Source organism: Primulina eburnea, chromosome 10 (genome assembly GCF_022965805.1).
Source record: "Primulina eburnea isolate SZY01 chromosome 10, ASM2296580v1, whole genome shotgun sequence".
Classification (NCBI taxonomy): Eukaryota; Viridiplantae; Streptophyta; class Magnoliopsida; order Lamiales; family Gesneriaceae; genus Primulina; species Primulina eburnea.
The window spans coordinates 2,190,631-2,213,478 of NC_133110.1; the positions used below are offsets into that span (position 1 = coordinate 2,190,631).

Sequence of the window (22,848 nt, forward strand, 5' to 3'; positions counted from 1 at the left end):
GTGCCAAGTGGAGGGGTCACACTTTTGTCGGCGTTGGGAAACACTGGATGAGGTAGATGCGATGGTGTGACTGAATTTTAGACAATCTCGAATTCTATAAACTTGATTGTTCATCCTAAATATATCATTATATTCCATAAATGGTCTCCTCAAGATCAGGCCAAACCCCTTACCCCTCTCTAGCACAGGTGGAAAGTCCATGACAGATTCATATATTCTCTTATAAATACCATGACAAAAGTAATGCTCTCTCATTATATTCTCAATCCCTGAGACAACCCTCCCGACCTTGTTCTAATGGTCTCCTTCATGATTTCAAGCTTAGAGCAAATTCGAGATCTATATTCGAACTGTTATCATCTTCTTAAACCAAACCTTAAATTTTCAATAAGTATCATACCATTTATACATCGTCGAAATAAGATATGATACGATCGAGTAGCATACCTTAGATATATTAGATTGGATCTTAAATGTTTTGTGCTCTTATGTGCCTATATTAAATTTGGTCATACATATTTTTTTTTTATCAAAGTACAAAAGTAAAATACAATTATTTAATATACTTTTTAATTTTATGCATCAATACATGATCACATCGTGCATATTGAGCCTTGATTCTTGTTAGACGTTTGGTAAAGCCAAAAGGCAGATGCAAAACATAATTTTTATAGGGAAAACGTATCAAAATCTTCTGTTTCTAGCATATGAAGAAGGAAACTTAGACTCGAAAAGAACCTTGTCAAGGACAATAAGATAGTTTAGCCCCGCGAAATATCACTTCTCGACACAGTTAACTAACCGGTGTATCCAACACCATAAATTTCTGGGCCAATGGGAAGTCATTCATGTCTCAGACACGAACTCAATTAGCTAAACTGAAAAAAAGACTACCATTTCTCGTGCTGTTCTCTGGCCAGATTGTGTTACTACAGCTTTCCTTAAAAACTCAAGCTAAGATGGACTAACAATAGTTCACATTTTAGCAATGCATTACCGTGTTTGAGCCTGAAACGCGAGCAACCAAGATGGAAAATATAGTTTCAAGCCTCTCGTGCTCGGTTGTGAAAGACATGCCAATGGTTCTTTTTCCCTATCCTGTTCTGTGAAATAAGCAGATCTGTCAAACAAGATCAGTTGCTTTAGAACGAATATGAATTATTCAGAGGCATCCCAAAGTTGACTTGAATAACAAAGTAACCTTTTGAAAGCAAGGATCATCTCCAAACCATATCACCCATAAACTTGAGGGCTGGGATGCCCCTTATTTCTACATCCATCAGGTGTGAACGGATTAGTGCCAGCTTTGCTAACTCAGGATCTTTTGGGATCATATCAAGAACGCGATTCTGATCCTGCAAGCAACAAATAACAAATCTCTGCAATGGCACACCGATTCCCAAATGCTCATATTGACCCGTGTCTTCACCAATTATAGGTCCCAGAAACATAAAAAAATATAATTAGTCACTGCAAAATTTACCTTTCTCTTCATTGCACAGAACTTGCAGTCAGAAGCCGACTGAGGCAGCAGTTGGTTGACAACAAGTCTTCGTACTGGAACTTTTTCCTTCAGCAACGATGCACACAATCTTGAAGATTCACGGAGTGCCATAACCTGTATGAAAAATGGCCTTTTTTATTATTCTACAGCGGTAATTTGCCATATAAGAGAGAAGATTATAGTTTTTATTTACTATTAATAACGAAACATTGTCTCCAACAATGTTGTAAATGGCAGTAGGCGGTGGCAGGGAGGTCTAGCTTAATGTACTTGAGCGAGAACCATGAAAATAGGTTACTACAGTTGGAAATAGGTCCATATTGCTTAAAAAATTTACAATAAAAGACAAAAATAGGTTATTACAGTTGGAATCATCACAATCACAAACTCTGTGGTCTCTGAGTTGCGGAAAAGATCTCGCACTTTTGCCATCCTTTCTCTGAGTTGCTCTAGCTTGTCAGTCTACAGAATTGGGGAAAAAGCATGAGGCCACCTGCAATAACCTTATTAAACCAATTTAAAGCACAATGACTTGATCTTACAGCATCCTGTTGTGGCTCTCCTTTTCCAAGCACATATTTAAGGGCTGTAGTAGCTGATGCGAGTTTCTTCTTTAGCTGAACCAGAGAAGGAAAGTTAATCGTTGAAACATCAAGACTCTTATTTGGGAGTTTATAATATTTTCATACAGTTTGTTGAACCAAGTAAAATATAACGACTTAAAAAGAACACAAACATGTACATTGAAGGCTCTTACAACATGAAAGGAAATATTGGATATCAGTTATTTAAATCAGAAGCACTAGAAACCTCAACATTTAGTTCTTGAAATACTAGACTTCAAACAGATTAAATAAATTTAGGATGATGTACATAATAAAAAAATCATGACATGACAGTAACAGAGAAGAGCAAGAACATAGAATAAATACTAAGATAATGATATAGGGAATGGCCGTTGTAACAGTGAGACAGTGGAAATTGGTCTGACTTGGATGATGAGCATCTAAGTGAGTGACATATGTATACTAATGATCTGACTGAAGAAAAAAGTTCAATATCCTCTATCAAAATTATATTTAAAAAAATCCAATGGCTAAGCTTAATATATCAGTAATCAAGTAGATTTGACACTAGAAGAAGAAATATGGGGCAAAAATCCAAGATGAAAGAAACTGTGACGCTTGGGCTTCATGAACTGGTAAAAGAAACCTTGGCGCATGACAGAGAAGCAAATAAATTTCTCTTTCTGGTACTATATAGTCATTACATATGTGTCCAATTAGCAAGAATTTGCAGGTAAACCATTATCAAACAGTAAGCACTTACAATGCACTAACGTTTTTATATCTACAACTGTATACTTACCCTCATCATCTTGCCTACGGATGCATCAAAGAAATCTGGCAACGAGAGCAATCGAAGTGTGTGACCCTATAACAAACGGTTTATCCATGCTTCCACAACCACCAGACAAGGAACAAAGAAGAAAGCACACAATTCCTTACAGTGGGTGCTGTATCAAAAACAATTCGACTAAATCTACAGTACTCTGGTGACTCCACAAATTGTATAACCTGCAAGATCACTGCATAGTTTCAACAGCAATGACACGTAACATCAAGTGTCTAAATACATAAGATAATAATTCATCATCAACAGTAATTGGCAATACATGCCTTGGCAATTGCAAAAGCTTCATCAAAACCAGGTGGAGGGGTGTCCAACAGCTCTCCGAGTTTGAGTTCTCCCAACTGATCATGAAGGAAAAATCAATATAGGATTACACATCTTGACTAACAAAACACGTATAGTTAGAGGTAACCATGAAAAATAAAAACAAAAAGCACCAGGTGGACAAATTCCTTCAAACCTAAAGTAAGATAACTGTTAAAATATTAAACTACTGTTCGGATTCCTCCTATGATCTCAGATCTTCGAGACCAGTGACATTTAACATTGAATTGAGCCAGATGGTCTGGTCAAGAGTTCAAAACTACTAATGCCCAACTCTATTTGCTTCATTAATTTGATATTAGATGCTTATTTTTCAAAACATGTTTCCTGAAACTTGACCGACGTGGATATGTACACCCTGGATATTAATTTGAGGTATATATATATGACGGGACATGAAAAAGTATAATATTATTACAGGAATACCTTTAGATGCTCAAACTTTTAAGACAAATGGTTTCAAACAACAATGATAAAAAAGAATGGGTTAGGTGCAAGTATTATGAAGATAAAGATAAATCAACACTGTTTTCACCTGGTCAGCGAGCGCTCCAAGGCCCATAGTATCAATAAAATGTTTAACACTGCCTTCACCATGTTGGCTAGCAGATTGAAATTCTTCCTTCATTCTCTCTGGGTTTACCTTTGACAGCAACAAAATACACCATATCATAAGCACTAAAACAAAGTGCATGGAACAGGAGATCTAAAGCACATTTGATTAAATATGGATACCTCAAGAGCATAAAGAGGAGATTCCATGCCTTGCACTCGAACAAGCCCCCCTCCGGTTAAATCCTATGAGCAAACCATAAGCGGATTATATATAAGACATTTTCTGTACAAGTTGCAATTCCTGACTAAAAAATGAAGAAAATACAGGAAATGAAGTCATTACTTGATCAAAAGAATCACTTAGTGAGTGAGCAGGGTCGGTAGAAACAACAATAGTTGGATGACCATGGTTGGCAAATTTTACAGCCATGGATGCTGCACAACTTGTTTTTCCAACACCTCCTTTCCCACCTAACATGTAATACTTCCTCTGCAACCCCGAACTCATCTCCTCAAATCCAGTAACTTCTTCCAGAGCAGTAGTAACAAAAGATCTCGCTGCAAAATAATATGGACTAGAGATTTATGAAATTATCTGGTCGCTCTCATTTGAAATTCACATCTTGTTAGACAAAGGGTAGGTTGACATGACATACCAAGCACTACACCTCTCTAATAACACGGAAACAAATTAATTATCATCAATAACATTGCCACGACGATCAGTTTATTGCATTGACAGCATTGGATAGATTACCATAATAATCAATTTGTTGCATTGGAAGTCTCCGTAATGTAAAAACATAACATTTGCACCTCCCGACATCATACTCTCCATTTCTTTTTCTACCCCAAAACAAAATCTCATCAACCACCAAAGACACTACAATGCACAGCAACTAAAAGAAACGGGCACTAGAACTCGAAATTGAATCGGGAAAATATATAAAGTCCACAAAAAAGAAACACGAAAAAGTACCCAAAAAATTGCTTTACTTGTATTCAAGCGTGTACCTTGGAGCTGCGTTACTAGCTGCTGCCGGTAGACATGGGGATCGAAGTAGCTTAAAATGTTTTTGCTGATTTGAGCAGATGAAGAGGAGCGGAACTGAGATTTTGATACGCGATAGAAAAGAGAGGACATAGCCATTTTTTTATTTTTCTGCAAAATCCTGCCGAAATCAGCTTCGTGGCGATGGAGGAGAAAGTGAAGAGCGGCAAAATGAACGGGCTGGGAGAGGTTTCAAAGGCCCAAAATAACAGAATGGGCCCGTCGATAAGAAGACTTTTGTCCAAGTGTTGTCGTCGAAAAGTAATGAGATAGGTGGCAAAATATTTGGAACTCGAAGTTCTCAATGTGAAATAAAATTATATAGATAAAAATTTGTGTGAGATGATATCACGGGTTGTATTTTGTGAGATAGATATCTTATTTGAGTCATCAATGAAAAAATATTATTTTTTATTATGAATCTCGGTAGAGTTGACACATCTCATTGATAAAGATTCGTGAGACCGTATCTAAGAGACCTGCTCGACTTTATATGCGACAATGATTGATGGAGATTAATGGTCAGGTGTTGATTTTGGGAAGTGGTGCGAGGGAATAAAGAATTGGAGAAATAAGTTTGTATAAAATATTGAAAGGTAATTTCGTCAATAAATTCAAATAAACACAATTTATCCTTCAAATAAAAATCATATCAAACAGTACACAATTTATCTCATTACAATAATTATCTTTATTTTTCATTATTTTATCTCTCCATAAATTATCATATTATTCAAACCAAATGGCACCTTATAAGACATGCATTGTCTGCATGACACTATGTTTTTTCAAAAAAGATTTTTTTGTAAAGTATCATAGTATATTAAATTGGAATAATAATAATTATTGGAAATATTAACAATGGGATTGTGAGATTTCTTACTCGAAAATATTTCGAAAATATCCATAAAAGGGTAAGGTTTAATTTCGATTTGAAAAATCTATTTTTTAAAAAAATATGCAAGATGTGTGACTCAATAAAACTGTTCAACATACAAGTAGAAGATTATTTTGAAAAGAAAATAGATTTGAATTTTTAGATGAATTTGTTCAGTGACATGTAGAAGAAGCACTCAGCAGCCATGGGACTATGCACATCTTTGCCTGTCGGATCCGACCCGGTCCCATTTGATAGGTATATATAATTTTCTCTATATATATTTTGAATTTTTTGGTACATGAGTAGGTTTGTTGTGAGACGGTTTCACAGATCTTTATTTGTGAGACGAGATAATCATGTCCATATTTACAATGAAAAGTAATACTTTGACATAAAAATAATAATTTTTCATGGTGTCCCAATAGAATATCCGTCTCAAAAAATTGACTCGTGAAACTGTTTCACATTTGTTTTGTGTTGGTATAGTATATATATTTTTTGGCTAATCACCATTTTTTATATGTCACGTGTATATGTATGTACATCAAATATTACTACTCTACGTGGGGAATTTTAAGATGAGCAATTAAAAGCTGAAGTAATCAAGTAAAGAAGATGAAATTATATATATTTTTTCATTGTAATTTGTACATTTCTATTTTTAAATATGTTATCGGTCGATTCACAATCTTAATCCACTAACTTGTACATTTTTTTTTTCCAATTTTAGAATTTTTCACCAAAGTACTAACATGTCTGATGACCGACATATACTTGCGATAATTACTATATAAATAATCAAATGAAATTTTAACTGAAAACCAAATATCTATTGTCAAATAATATATATTTTTATGAGAATATTTTTTGCAAATTGGCATAATAACTTTGATAATCTATACAAAATATTGACTCTCATTTTCTCAAACCTTTTCTTCTTTACAACCAAATTTATGTAACCCTAATTTTTCTTTCAATTCTTTAATTACAAAAAGAGAATTCACTTTCCCGACAAGAAAAAAATCAATATTCATAATATGCACTTCAGGAAATATTAACAATTTTCCATCTTTCCGAATAACTTCTTTTGACCTCTAAAACATACCAATTTCTCCCAAAATACCTTTACCTATTATACTATTTTTACGAAAAAATATATTAAATATAACGAAATATATAACATTTGATGAGAAAGAAATAAATTTCCAACATAATCATTTGTAACAAAACAAAAAATAATATATTAAACCTTACATTTTATATTAAATTTAACAGAAAAATAACATTTTTCGTCTATGTGAAAAACAAAAAAAAAACTCAAAAACTCCTACGAGATCTACACACATATCAGTTTTGTGAGACAAATCTCCTATCGGACGACTCTCCTTACTCCAAATATGAATTGACTCGACTTGTCTCACCGATATAAATATGTGAGACCAACTCACGTGAGATCTAATAAAAAAATATGTAACCCATTTAACGAAATCAATCAAAGATTTTTCAGTTAAAACACCGTGTTTTTAAAAATCAGACTTAAACAAGCCTAATATTTGTCCACTAATTATAACCATAACCACCAACGAATCCACCTTTCTTTAAAACCCTTCCCCAACAAGCGAACAACAAATTAATTAAAATCCTAAAAGAAACTGCAATTGCAAGCTAAGCTACGGATGATGTCCCACCAGTTGCAACAAACGAAGTTAGCAAATGCAAACATTAGCATTCGATCTCAGACAACAACTCGTGATCCCCACGAAAGCTCCGCCTCATCCTCCCCGGCCTCTTCTTTTACTTCTCTTTCACAATTGCTCTCCTCCGACACCAACACTTCACCAAATACCAAGCCGAGTGACATAGTTTGCTTCAATAAAAAGCCTGAGGATGCTATAAAAATAGGCCGTTTGTTCGATCGCAAGCTCTTAAATGATCGAAAACTTGCCGTATCGGGATGTTTTAACGTGTTCCCGATCAGGTCCTGGGATAGGTTGAAGCTGTGGTTGGGATCGTTGCCACTTATGGCCGGGAAGGATGGATTATCATCGCTTCATGTGGCCGCATGGGAAGCTGTAAGCTTTCATTATCACATTTTTTTAATTCTTTAAACTGCTTTCTTTCCCATATGTGGAATTGATTAAATTAAAATTGTGAGCAGATGGTTGCCCCCTATTTTTTATTTTTATTTTTCAAAATAAAGTACTCATATATATTTTATTTTTCTTAAAACTCAAATTTCTATTGTCCTAGCAAGTGAATTTGTTGAGTCGTCGCCCCCTTCATTAACGATACTCTCATCAAATCTCGAGTCTGTTCCCGGTCGTCGTCGTCTTCAATTGGAAAAATCACGATAAGATTATATATATATGGATGAATTTTCTAAATATATGGAGATATTATTGTTGAAATTCTTCATGATTTGGTTGATGAAATATAGTCAAAGATTATTATTTTTTACTAAATCATGATTGTTTAAAGTAAGCATGTACGTGGGATAAATTAAAAGTAGATGCAAGTAATTTCTAGTTTGTTTTCCAGATTTCCAAATTCAATAAATTTCATGATTCCTTTATATATATATATATATATATATATATATATATATATATATATATATATATTAATGAACTCTTTTGTTCTTATAGAGCAAGAAGAAGCTATCTAGACTGCAAAAGAGGGAGGAGCTCGAAAGAGAGGTATGGGGCTATGGGCTTGATTTTGCACATTCTTTTTAGTAAAATTTAGTGTGTGTACATGTGATAATGCACAGATACTGAGGTTTAATGAATAGCACACTATAGGTGATGGGTGACTTTAACTAGATCTCTAAATAATGTAGTGTACTATTTTATTTTCCAAAATTTTATTTAATTATTTCTAGTGACTCCAAGATTTAATTAATTAATTAAATCGAAAATTAATTATTCCAAGGTTTATGTGCTTCACAAGATGTTGGAGCATGAACAAAATGTGCACGAGTATCTCCATCGATTGCATGAAGGGCATGCTGGTGATGTTCTGAGTATTCCAAACTCTTTGCCTCTCAATGTAAGTTCTAGGAGAAATCGCATATTTGTCGAGAAATTTGAAATTTTAATCTCCTTATATATATAGGTATCTCAGCAAATTTGTTCATCTATGTTGTTAAATTTTAGTTTTAGTCTAGTTTTTTTTTTAATGTTAGATAAACGTAATTTGGGAAAACGAAAGATAAACTAATAAAAAAACGTGATAATTAAACTAATTAAAATTGTTGACCTCGCGTACATGCATGCATATTAGGATTAAGAGAATTTGCAAAATCATGGACAGATGAAAGAGTTGCTAGTGGAGTTGGCCATGGTGGAAAACGAGATAACTCGACTCGAAAGCCAGATCAACCAGCTTCAAGATGAAGTAAAACATGAAAGGAAACTCAATCTGGAATCGAAATTCAAGAACGAGCCAGGCCGTGGGATTTTAAAAAGTTTCCATGAATCTTTACCAGTTCCACAAGATTCCGATGTTGTCCAAGGTTGTAATAAGAAGGTAACATTCGATACCAAAGCCCTCCATTTTATCAGCAAGGCTATCAAAGGAGATTACCATAACATGAGTGACTTCGGAATATTCGATGATAAAAAATCGATGAATTCTAAAGGATTCATCAGTTCGAAGGACAATATTCTAAACAATGGGGCTGGGAATTTTCAAGGAAAAGAGCCTAAAAGAAGTACTGTTGGTTCGAATAAGTCTCCATCTCCTCTAAAAGAGCCAAGAAATCCAACCCCTCGTGTAAGTAATTTATCAAGAAACTTTAATGAATTTTTCTAATATTGTATTTTAGGTCATTGATATGAATTATTCAATCTTTTACAAAAACATTTAAATTTTCACTTGTAATAAAAGCTAATACAAAATCTTGAATATCGTGTAACAGAAAGATCGCAATGTTGAAACTACTAGAGATATCTCTCCTAAGGTTCTTTCCACCCCATTACTCTCAGCAGAAGACAGCATCCACAAATGGGCACCAAACAAGTTATCCGAAAACATAACCAAGTGCCTGATTTTCATATTTGTGAGATCACTTCGAACAGCTAGAGCAATGGACTTGGAAAAATCTGGTCCAATAACTCGATCTTCCAACTTTTCTATTAGCTTCAGGGCATCAGAAACGAGCACGATTTCATCGAAAACGAACCTTATGTCTCAGAAAGACTCGCGACAACAAGATCCCTATGGTATATTTGATTCTGAAGAGTCTGTGCCGAGGGATATCGGTCCTTATAAAAACTTGGTTATATTCACATCAAGCTCTATCGATCTGAAATACATCCAAAATTCGAGCTCCGTTTCTTTGTTCCAAAAGCTGAAGTGAGTAACAAGATACATAGTTACATACATACATATTCACACACACACACACACACACACATCTCTTTCTCGTAGCATTTTATTAGCGTACCGTAGTAAATTTTTTCCCATTTAATTAATTCAGGGTTTTGATGGATGGTCTTCAAAAGGTGGATTTGAGATTCTCCAGTCATCAGCAAAAACTAGCTTTTGGATCAACATGTACAACGCCTGTGTCATGCACGTATACCCTTTTTGTTCCCTTTTAACTTTAATTACTTTGGTTTTTAAATTTATTATCAAATAAAAACTCGAATGCAAAATAGATAGGAAGAAATTACTCCAACTACATTTTCCGTGAAAATTTACTATACATAAAATAATATCTATATTAAAATTCAATATATATATATATATATATATATATATATATATATATATATATATATATAGACACACATGCATAATTTGTCAAGAACCAATAATTTTATATTGTTCCTACCAAACTGTGGTTATTTTCAGCCATATACTGTATGTCAAAGATTGCTCCTCTCAACCCCGTACGTGCTGAAATTTTCTTTGCCTAAAATTAATGCATATTTCATAATCAGTCAAAGGTTTAATTTAAATATTCAGTCAATATATATGGTTGAAAATGTAATATTCATGCTTTAAACCAATACATATTTTATTATCAGTCAAAAGTTTTAAATATTCAGTCAATATAGTTGAAAATGTAATAATGTTTTAATATATGGTCAAAGAATATATCTTCTTAAGGATTTTTTCTTTTTTGGCTTTAAACTCAGGGTTTTCTTCAATATGGAGTTGCCTCGGTCTCCGGCCGTGAAAAACTACTGACACTAATCAACAAGGTTAGTGAATAAAAATCAAGAACATATTTACCTATCGATCGAAATTCATCCCATAAGTTGATTTAGATAGCGTTTTGATCCTCTAATCTGCAAAATTTTGTCTCCAATATATCAATATTGGTTTCTTTTCCACATTTATCATTTTTTTAGCTGGAGTACTGATATAACACCAAATATTACTGCTATGTAAAATCAAGTAAACATTCCGATACAAAAATAACTAAATGTACAAAAAAACTAAATTATTATGCAAAACCAAAATTTTGACCAACTAGAGGATAAAATATTAAAGGGAAATGATATTTACAGTCATTTTGCTTAATTAAATGTACTCTACTTGAATGATTTATTTATTTTTTTAGCAAAATTACCCTAATTCATTACTCTCTCTTTTTTCATTTCTTTATTCATACATCCATTAATTTCATTATTATAAAATGTTTATTATATATAGCTTATTAATAATTGTGCTTTCCTTTTGAAAGTTTCATGTCTTGTATTTTTTTTCCCTGTGGATTGATCAGGCAAGTTTGAATATCTCTGGGAACACATTCAGTGCGCAAGAAATTGAACATTGTATTTTGAGGAAATCGGCAGATTCATTAGCCCAAGAGGTATATATCTATATATATATATATATATGGGTGCTAGCTACTATTTATTGTGACCTAATTAATTTGGACTTAATCTACATTCCCAGATATGCAAATTAAATGGTCTAATAATTCGATGGATTTATTTATTTATTTTTGCATGTGTTACATAATAGATTATTGGAAAAGACGAGAGGAATAATAAAATTCAAGAACTATATGGAGTTGAGGAAACAGATCCAAATGTCACATTCGCCTTGTGCTGTGGCACCCGTTCATCTCCAGCAGTAAGTTCAAATATTAATTTATTAGCGTATAATATCAAAATAATTGAATGAAAGCTGTTTTTTGGTCTTGTATGTTTGTTTCTTTGTATTTTTGTTTCAGTTTTAGTCAGTTATCTTTGTTTCTTTTTTTTTGTCATTTTTCCGACGTGACGCTGATGTTTGACCAACTGAGTGTTGGTGTGACGCGTACTGTGTAATGTCACTTCTGCAATCTCGATGAAAAGAACTAAAGTTAGCAAAAATCATAATGCAAGACTAAAATTGAAATTTTATGATATAGATTATCAAAATCGCAAAGACACAAACATATAAGATAAAAAAACAATTTTCTCGTAATTAATTAATGTTTTGGGTTATTTTTACAAAAATCGTGTGTTAATTAGATTTTGGTTATAATTAGAAAATTTATAAAATTTTAGACTACATAATTTTGTTTAAAATATAATTAATACCATAAATTAATTTTTGGAAATAATAAAAGAAATTAGTTAAAAGTAATATTTATTTTGGAATGCGTGAAAATAGAAAAAAAAATATTATGAAAAATGAACAATATTATATATAAATGGTTTTTATTTTTGACAATATAGAACTGTTCTTAGAAAAATAAAAATCAAGGAGAAAGTACTAATTTATTACTTTCCATTCAGAACAAAGCCATCACAAATGTCGAGTTCTAACATAGCAGCGAATTTAATGACCCGATATTGATCGGATAGATCATCACCAATTTATAATAATGGGAAAAAACACCAATGGTCATGTAAGATCGTCAGTCGTATGTATATAGGTTTTATGGCGTTGCTCGTATCAACAATATTTGACATCATATCATCATTTCAGAATGAAACAGGGACAAAACGTGAAACACTTGTTGAACTTGATATTGAACAAATCAAACCATTGATTCATGATACATGCTCACCTACCTTTTCTTCCCGACAGGTGAAAATATACACAGCTGAAGGGGTGACAGCAGAATTAGAGAGGTCAAAACAAGAATATCTGCAAGCCTGCGATCGTGGTGACGACGAGCACGAAAAAGATAGGGATCCCGGAGCTTCTGCTTAGAAACATGCATGATTTTGTGCAGGAAATGGAGTCCCCCGTGGATTGGATCTGCCAGCAGTTGCCCACTTCTGGTTCTTTGAGGAAATCGATTGCACATATAGGCAAGAGCTCCGCCATTGTTGAGAAGATACCGTATGACTTTGAGTTCCAATACTTGTTGCCGATTATATGAAGAAATTAGGTACATTCTGTAGGATCCATGTTGTCCTCTACTGACCGGGATGAAACACATGTTCCAAAAAAATATCACGAAACAATTACAAAGATAAACGAAAAATAATTATATCAAAATATTACGAATTTTAAGTTTCGAAAATCTGGTGAAAATCTATATAAGACGTGGCAACTATCAACAAGTTATCAGTTTACCATCTATCATTCAGCGGAGAAAATGGTATTTAAGTTTTTTTGTTATTATATATGCCAACCATTTAAGGCCGAGTTCGAGTTCGAAATCCAATGATAACATTTTTCTCCTCCAACTCCAAACCAAAATAGAAGAAGTAATTACTCTTAGGAATCAATTCATAATAATGTAATATAAATAACATAGATTAAGTTATCAAATCTTATCTTCTTTTTTGTTTAGTTGCATTTGACATGGTACATTCCTTGGAAGATATAAATATGTATTAAAATTAGCTATATATATAGGACGAAAACTCCTACAAGCAAAAAGCAAGCAGTGGCCAATCAGCACGCGTTTACATTATAAGTCAAACTTGGCCAGCTTGTTTACACATCCTATCATCTAAAAAGTTAGATAGCGCAATAACTTAAATATCAAGCTTCGATCGAGTTTTTATATAAGAACAATTTTTTTCTGTCGACATTAATTCAAATAGAGACTGTTATATATAACGCAACTTCCGAACTTTTCCAAAATTCTAAGAATATGTTTTTTTTTTAGACGGTCTCACGAATCTTTATATGTGAAACGGGTCAACCCTATCGATATTCAAAGTAAAAAGTAATACTCTTAGAATAAAAGATATATGTCTCACAAAATACGACACGTGAGACCGTCTCAGATAAGTTTTTGTCAAATTCTAAATAAAGCTATTATTTCTCCTAACAATGATTCAATACAATATTAAAGTCGAACAACCATAAACGAAAACAGATAGGCGCCCACAATTATACCACTCAGCTCCCGATTACTAATCATTCTTCTTTAACAAATCGCAACTAATTCTTTGCTCACGTCACATGTGTCATCGATGACGTCAACGCTTGACATCCCATTGAAAACAGAACAAGCCCAAAAACAAGAAGCGCTGAGTTAATTGTCCTTTAGAGCTGGCTGTCTTTTAATTTGTTCGAATCAATATTCAACGCTAGGTTCTCACATGTAGCCTGATTATAAAACTAATTTAAGTCGTGACAGGCTACACATCCATCCAAATTCTGCTTATTTAATTAAAGTTGAGATTCTTATATTAAGTAATTTCTAATTGAATATATGAAACTTTATTTACGATTATAATTATACCTTTGTTATTTAATTTTTTTTAGATACATTACATAAATTTATTGATTATTTATTTTTCTTTTTCCTAAAATAGTCATCATTTTTATAATCTCTATCGGATATTCAATTTCATCGTCATTCTCATACACATAAGATGATTGAATATTCACACTCTACCCAAATGTCATAGTATCACGTATTTTCTCAAATTTGAATTATTTCGAGCAAGCCGTGACTAAATTATCGATAACAATAGATTAAAAATTATATAATAATTAACAAAATACTAAAAACAATTTATCCTAAGATCATCACCTTACAAAAATAGTTTCAACTATATTTAAATTTTGTTCATTCGTCCAATTAATATCATTCAGGATAGGTCTCTTCTGATACAATATCATATATCTTTATTCGTAAGATGTGTTTACCATGCTCGTATTTATAATAAAATATAACACTTTTGGTATAAAAAATAATATTTTTCATGGATATACTAAATAGAAAATATGTATCACAAATTGATCCACAAAACCATCCACAATATGTTTGTGTTCAAAAAAACAAAATAAAATTAACATCATAACCAGAAAAATCATATATATTAATTTAATCGAGTATTTGGGTCAAGTACGAGTACGATTGTTTAAGAGTAGTTTTCATCTCTATACCCGAAAATTTCAAATTCAATTATAATTGAGTAAAAATTTCGTTAACATTCTTCTCGATTCGAACGAATATTAGATTATTTTTGAGTCTACGAGAGAAAATCGTCATCTCTATCGCTCTTTAGCCGCCAAAAGTCACGTGTGGACAAATCCTTTCGATGACTGCTGATTTGACTTAAATTACTTATTTTACATTTTTTCTTTAAAAGGGGATTGATTTTTTCGCGCAACTCCTTTGTGTAATAATGTCCAACCTCTATAAACTTTTTTTTTTAAAATACTTGATTTGGTTAAATTCCACATCGTTGTTCTTGTCAATTATAGTATAATCAACCACGAAAATTGAGTTGTTGTAACTATCATTTTAATATTTTTAAACGAGTTAGCACAAATTTTTAAAAGGTCTATAACCCTTCTTTTAAACTAATTAGGCACTGTTTGGTACACGGGATAAGGGTGAGATTGATAAATAATCCGTCTTATCCTACAGTTGGTACGTTTTTAAAAAACCCATGATAATATAATGGGACATTGATAAATACATTTTTAGAAGGATAAAACATCCTTAGTAAGAGGTGTGATAGTTTTAATTTAATGATAAAATATATTACAAATTACTTAATTACCTCCATTTATTTAAATACATTTAAGTAATGTTAAATGCTTATTAAATATATACATATATACAAATATATAGATACATATATACACACACAAATAGTTACTAGGTCCCTTCGATATGAAAAAGATTATATAAAAAAAAGGTAAAAATCAAATTTGACCGATGATCACCTTTGAAAAAGGAAAAAAATTATTTAAATAATTTCCAAAATAAGACAAAAAAAACGAAAATAATACCAAACATTCAACATATTATCTTATATAAATTGAGATATGCAATTACAAGATCTTGATAACAATGAAATATAAGTTTTTGTGATAGGGTTAATTTTGTCATTACATGTCAATATATAAATTTAATCACTCTTGTTAAAATCATACCAAACATTCAACATATTATCTTATCATTATATCCTTATATTGTATATCCCTTACTTATCATATCCTATGTACCAAACTATACCTTAGAGTATTAATTTTAAAAAAACATAGAGATAATCTTATGGATATGTATCGGTGAGACGAGTTGATCCAGTTTATATCTAGAGTGAAATAATATTTTGACATACAAAACAACGTTTTTTACGGTCTGAAGTCGAATCAGAAATATGTCTCATGAAATTAACTACAACGTCATCAGATTTTTTTTAACAAACTAATTACAATTCTACAACAATAATAAATTGAGTTGCTAAGCAACAACTTTTGGCTTGAGTCCTGTCTTTATCGGGAATATTGGAAGTTGGACACCAAAACACGGAGCCATCCACTCTTCCTCTTTTTTTTAATAGTAATTTCGACCCTTTTTTTCGCAATTCCAATGGAGTTGAGACTAATGACATCATATCTAATCAATTCCTATCTGAAATTTTCATGTATTTTCGAATAATTAATTATCTGCGAATCGATCAACCCCAAATTCTCAGTCCTCCTTCCCAAATTTTCAAACAATTTTAGATAATTGGACTTAGCATTTAGTAAGTAACATGAAGTTCACTCATATTTTCAAACACGATTCCATGCTTTCACCAAAATCTTAAATTTCTCTTATCCATTTTGAATCATATGATCAGTGAAAAGATAATTATATGATATTGAGTATTCAAACTTATTTTTTTATTATATGCACATGTATATAATTCAAGAGTTCTGAATTGGATCACAATCTCATCTTCCCCTCGTACCCACTTTAAGAGGAATTTGAATTATTCTCAGAGTAGGTCTCATGTGAAATCGTCTCACGGATCTCAATCTGTAAGACGGGTCAATCCTACCCATATTCACCATAAAAAGTAATACTCTTAGCATAAAAAACAATACTTTTTCATTGATTACCCAAATAAAGATCCGTCTCACAAAATATGACCTGTGAGATACTGAGATCGTATCACCCAAATTTTTGTCTTATTCCAAACCCAATAAATGAGCCGAACTCGCCCCGTTTGATGCGGCACCGGGAGTGCAATTGTCATGCCTGCTAAAAAGTACTTGAGCGTTCAAATCCTTTCCTAGAGTTTTCGATCAGCTGTCGTAAATAAATTATTAAGTCGATACTATCATGAGTTATTTTTTTATTACTATTTATATAAAATAAAATAAGGATAGAATCTGAAAATTTAAAATAGTATTTCTGTAACGAAGTCAGGTTATTATGTATTATGATATTTAAGTTGTTAAGACAATAATTTTGCATCGAGTCCTGTCTTTATCGACCGAATACTAACAAATTTAATCAGTGTACTATTTTTAATACCAATTCGAGATTTTTACAGCTATTCTAATGGAATACTACTTAAATTTCCACCAAATCTTCCCAAATTTTCAGGTAGCCATCTTGGATTTCAAGATCTTGCTCTGTTATGTGTAAGACGAAAATGGCGATCCAAGCATCCGAGCCCAGATCGAGCCTGACCCCGACCCCGACACCTCGACGCACCAGTTCATCTCCGGCAGCCCCAAGGAAGTCATCGTCCAGATTACAGGCGGACAAGCCCTCATCATCATCTTCTTCGAGCTTACCAACGGCCCCCAGTCGAATCCTTTCAACACCGCCACCTCAGCATCTTCCTCCGCCACCTACAGGCTTGATTCGTCCATCGCCACCACCTCCGCCGATAGTCGAACCTCATTGTCAAGCCTACGGGACAACCTCCCAGAAAGCACCACAATCTACAACTTCTCCGAAATCCGCGCCGCCACGAATAATTTTCTGGCCAAGAGGTTCTCCTCCGCATCCTCTTCTTCCCAGTCCTGGCGCTGCGTTCTGAAAGGGAAAGACGTCGTCGTTTTCCAGCGCAAGCTCCGTAAATCCATGTCGAGTTCGGATGTACAACAGAAGCTGTCGGTGATCAGCAGAAGCCACTACACGAGCATAGTCAAGCTCCTCGGAGTTTCCGTTTCCGGCGAACATATTTACCTCATCTATGAATTCGTGAAAGGATCGGACTTGGGTGTGTGCCTGAGGAATAAGATGAATCCGGATTTTACAATTCTATCGACCTTGATGTCGCGTATGCAGATTGCGACGGACGTAGCACACGGGCTTGATTACATTCATAACATGGCAGGATTAAGCATTGATATGATCCACAAGCACATAAAGAGCAGCGGAATACTTGTTACCGAGCCTTCTTTCAACGCCAAGATTTGCCATTTCGGCGCGGCGGAGCTTTGCGGCGAGACGATGGGGGAGGAGAAGACAGACGCGGCGGCGGCTGATAGGCAATTTGAGGGCGTTAGAGGGTACATGTCGCCGGAGTTCAAGTCCACCGGTGTGGCGACCCAGAAGACCGATGTGTACGCATTTGGGGTTGTCATTCTTGAACTGTTAACCGGAGAGGAGCCGGTGAAATACAAGTTGAGAAACGGTAGTTACAGTAGGATATCGTTGATCGAGACAGCTAGGGAGGTGTTGGAGGGCGGCGGCGAGGGGGTGGAGGGGAGGTTGAGGCGGTGGGTAGATAGAAGGCTGAAGGATTCTTTCCCGGTGGAGGTGGTGGAGAGGCTGACACGTGTTGCGTTGCAATGCGTGCAGGAGGATCCGGATAAGAGACCTGAGATGAAATGGGTCGCGGGTAAGATATCGAAGCTTTATTTGGCATCGAGAATTTGGGCCGACCGGGTTAAGGTCCCGACTGAGATTTCAGTCTCATTGGCACCTAGGTAGAGCTAGCTTTGTCACAATTTTTTTTTTAGGATTACGATTCTTCACAATTGGATACATATTATTATATGATGTCTCAAAATCGAGGACAACCATTCATCACTAATATCTTCTCTCTAATATCTATATTATATAATATTAAATTTAATATTATCAGAATAACTAATTTTTGATATTATCCTCTGTTTTAATAATTATATATATTAATAAATTATTAAAATATTAATGGAAGTCATATTTAATTTAATAATTATATATATTAATAAATTATTAAAATATTAATGGAAGTCATATTTAATTTAGCAGATAAAATATTTCTTTTCTAAACATCACGTTATAATTTCAATTCTTATTTTTGTTTTTTTTAATTTATATATCAAAATTATAATATAATTTTTCGTTATTTCTTATAATTATATTTTGATTTTCGTTTAAATATAACTAAACAAATTGTAAAAAATATTGTATAAACACGCACGTCCGTATCACTGCACTAATATCTATTGTACATGTCCCAAAGTCAGCTTGTAAACTCATCTGAGACCTAACTATAATAAATTGAATAATTCCATCCATGAATAACTATTGTGCCAGTCAAACGTAGTAAATGACAGAATAATAAATAATCGACATTGCACTACTTGATCTAATTGACCGGCAAACTCTAAATTATGTAGCACTTTTACGTTTCACATAAGAATGAACAAGGAAAAAATATTTGAAACCCTTTTTCTTCGATATATGTGGTGCATAAACAGAACATAGCTCATACTACAGGTCACAAATTTGCTATAATTTCTTGAATCAAACCATTCTAGCAAGAATTTTTAGGACATCATCCATTGATGGTCTATGCATAGGATCATCTTCGACACATGATCTAGCTAAGATCGCTAAGCATAAGGCCTCAGCCAGAGAATAGTCGTCTTTCAAACAATGATCGACCAAATCTCTCAACTGATCGAAGCACCCGCCATCAATACCTCCTCCCCCAAGAAACAAGATCGATTCTTTGAAAAAATTCCCATCCATTGCATCCTTCCCTGAAATGAGCTCGAACAGAACAACCCCATACGCAAAGATATCCACTTTCTCACTCACAAGCCCGTTGGCAATGTACTCGGGAGCAATCCAGCTTGTGGAACATGCTAAACTCCCGGATTCTGTGACGTTCCCAAATACTGTGATCTTTGCCCTCCAGTTTGAAGTCAAGAATATGCCTTTGCTATTCATGTTCCTATGAGTATATGCGGGAACAACAGAGTAGTGCAAGTAATGAAGACCGGTCGCGATATCAAACGCTACCTGAGTCCTTCGTTGCCAATGAAAAGCAGCAGATGATGTTTCCAAGCAGTCCCTTAGGTTGCCATTCAAAGGGTAATCAAACACAAGATACGACCACGAGAAATCGTGCTCTCCATAGCAAACCCCATGTAGCTTCACTATGTTGACGTGGTTGATTTTTGAATGCAGATCGATTACCTGTTTGGTGTCCTCAAATCTCATTTCTTTGATCATCACTTCACCATTTTCACTCGATCCTTTGTAAACACCGTTAATTATCTTAGCGCTTTCACTCAAGTTCTTGGTGGCGATTTTTATCTCTTCCATCGTGAAAGTACATAAAGAATACTTGATCCCATTAAGTAAATCCGGAGATAGACACGTGGAGCTTCTTGTTGGAGTAGAACATGAGTTCAACGAACTGATTCTACGAGTTGAAGAGTGGAAATTCGAGTTTTTGAACTTCTTCAAGGTTCTAATATACAAGCCACATGCCACTAAAATTGCAAGAATCAGACAGAAAACCAGCACAGATCCCACAGTGTAGAGATTCTTTATCTGTGAGCTTTTAGTCGTCCTTGCAACGGGAATCGTGGGAAGAAACTGAGGCATTGGAGGGTCCGAATCGGGAATGCTTAGATTTATGAATGGCTTATCTTTCAAGGGTACTAAAACAGTTGTGTATGGATACACAGTTGGCGAGGGTTGCAAATGATTTTCTTGCCATATTTCCTCTACCGAAACGTTGAATTTTTCGCTCAGTTTTTTTGTATTATCCCTTTTGATAAAAGGGTATGTGACAAGGAATTTCACAGAAGCATCATCATCTGATTCTGGACAAGCACATTTTAGAGGCACTCGAAGCACCGTACCAAGTAGAAGGCCTTTCAGGACCGGATTTTCCTCAGCCAACGTAACGTATTTCACCAACCCCTCGAAAATCTCACATGAAACTGCTGATAATGTTATATTTTGAGACACCGTGTAGGTCATATTTATCTGAAAAAACTGGCCCGTGCAAGAGCACGTGACCGGAACAAGCACTTCACGGCCTGTTTCAAGAATCTGATTCGAAGATGAGAGGCTGTTGATTGGCAATACGACACTTGGATCTCTTTCGAACAAATTTGAAATGCTCAAGATTGTTGCAAACTTGTCATTGGCTCTATATACAACGAACGTCTGGCATGACAATCGTGAGTAATTGCACGTGTACCTAGTGCCTGGATAATTCTTATCTGAATCACATAGTGTTTGATCATAGAATTGTGGGCTGCTGCAGATCAGATCAAAGCATAAACATAGTAAGAAGAAGCACAAACAAATCATGGTTGAAGCAAAAAAAATTCTAGCATTTCGATCTTGAAATATTCTTTTAGCTGTGATGATCAGGAGGATAATTTGATATAAAAAGCAAGAATTAATTAGTACTTTGAAGGAGAGAAGGCTAGAATTTACAAGACGTAAGGGATGACACAAAAACTTAGAAAATTTGGATCGATGTTACAAGTGGGACTAAACATGAGAGGCAAGTAGCTAGCCGGCTGAATAGAGTTGCCAAAAATTTGAAAAGAGATGAGTTTTTTGTGTTGAAATCATTGGAGAAGAGAATCTTTCAACTTTGTAAATACATAAATACAGACAAATTCTCAGACATCAAAGGGTTTGTCTGCAGCCTATGCTTTTTAATAAAAAAAAGAAGAAATCGTTAAAATATGATTAAAGATTTGAAAGGGGAGTAAAAAAAAAGAGAAAGAAAAGACCCATGCTGCACGAAAATACACGGTCACATTATTCTCCTTCCACCAAAATTGTTTCTCCTCTTTGATTGTCCGACAGTGATAAATACAAAAAAATAAACAAACATGTCGAGGACGTTGACATATTACGAATGAAATCCATACGATACTTTAAGTAATATTGTAGTAGCATTGCATTTTTATTTTGGGTTTTAGTTTCAATTTAACCAACACATTGTTGTCGCACCGAGCACGTGAATAACATTAGGTCTCACATGGCAAAATTCAGAATCATATTCGCAATTTATATGCGTATAAATAGAAAGTTTCGTCCTCAAAACTTGATTAATTGATCCAGTATCACAAGCCCCCGAGCCACGTTGTACTTCCTATTTGTTCTTCTTAAATTTACATATTCCCCGAGCCACATTGTCTTTTCTGGATTGTTTTAATTAGTTGTTCCATTGAACGATATTTTTAATTATCCTCAACTTCTCTTTAACGTTTTCTTTTTTTAAACTCATCATCGTACCCTTTGTTTTGATATTCCATAAATTAACCAAAACAACACTTAATGATAGTATAAAGATAATATATCATACATAACCTCGACTACATTGCACTGGTGGAGCCAGCCTTGGCTGTCTACAATGGGCCCAAAAATTATTATAAATTTCGTGTCTTTTTTATAATTAATTATAGAATATATTTATATTTTCGATTAAAAAAAATTTCTTGTAGATTTCATACGATGTTCTTCGTCACTTTTCCGATGTTTTTCATCAATTAACAAGTGCTATTGGTTGTTTGTAGCTTATGTTCGAACATTATAAAACATTATTTCTACTTGTCAATTGACGACATTTTTTTTTCTTTTATTAATTATTATATGCTATTGTCTTAGTCTACATTGAACCAAAATCTTCATTCCGCCCTTAACTACATGATAAGAAATAGACATGTGGTAACATAACATATAGTAATTTACGTTATATAATTAATAATGAAAGGATT

At 33.8% G+C, this 22,848-nt stretch overlaps 3 protein-coding genes and 1 pseudogene across 3 annotated transcripts; 2 read left to right on the top strand and 2 right to left on the bottom strand.

Annotated features, from left to right (window-relative positions):
• Positions 1–638: 638 nt before the first annotated feature.
• Positions 639–5,039, bottom strand: LOC140842420 (ATPase GET3B-like). Its single transcript, XM_073210318.1, has 12 exons — positions 4,793–5,039; positions 4,140–4,354; positions 3,977–4,039; positions 3,777–3,884; positions 3,184–3,258; positions 3,013–3,081; positions 2,873–2,938; positions 2,047–2,121; positions 1,868–1,966; positions 1,484–1,618; positions 1,202–1,355; positions 639–1,120 (listed from the first exon to the last, which is right to left on the bottom strand). Exons 1-11 carry the CDS (start codon positions 4,944–4,946, stop codon positions 1,218–1,220), a joined length of 1,197 nt encoding a protein of 398 aa, XP_073066419.1. The 5' UTR covers positions 4,947–5,039; the 3' UTR covers positions 639–1,120; positions 1,202–1,217.
• Positions 5,040–7,462: 2,423 nt separating this feature from the next.
• On the top strand, positions 7,463–13,169 carry LOC140803558 (uncharacterized). The gene is given in 12 exon segments (XM_073159468.1): positions 7,463–7,799; positions 8,373–8,423; positions 8,659–8,775; positions 9,040–9,501; positions 9,647–10,083; positions 10,208–10,266; positions 10,269–10,306; positions 10,872–10,937; positions 11,462–11,551; positions 11,707–11,817; positions 12,763–12,834; positions 12,836–13,169. Coding segments are annotated over 12 exon segments (1,779 nt in total). The 5' UTR covers positions 7,463–7,748; the 3' UTR covers positions 13,061–13,169.
• A 4,119-nt stretch (positions 13,170–17,288) lies between these two features.
• On the top strand, positions 17,289–18,904 carry LOC140842421 (lysM domain receptor-like kinase 3; annotated as a pseudogene).
• A 711-nt stretch (positions 18,905–19,615) lies between these two features.
• LOC140803666 (lysM domain receptor-like kinase 4) lies at positions 19,616–21,424 on the bottom strand. Its single transcript, XM_073159566.1, has one exon. The coding sequence runs from the start codon at positions 21,422–21,424 to the stop codon at positions 19,616–19,618; it is 1,809 nt and encodes a 602-aa protein (XP_073015667.1).
• Between the last annotated feature and the right edge of the window lie 1,424 nt (positions 21,425–22,848).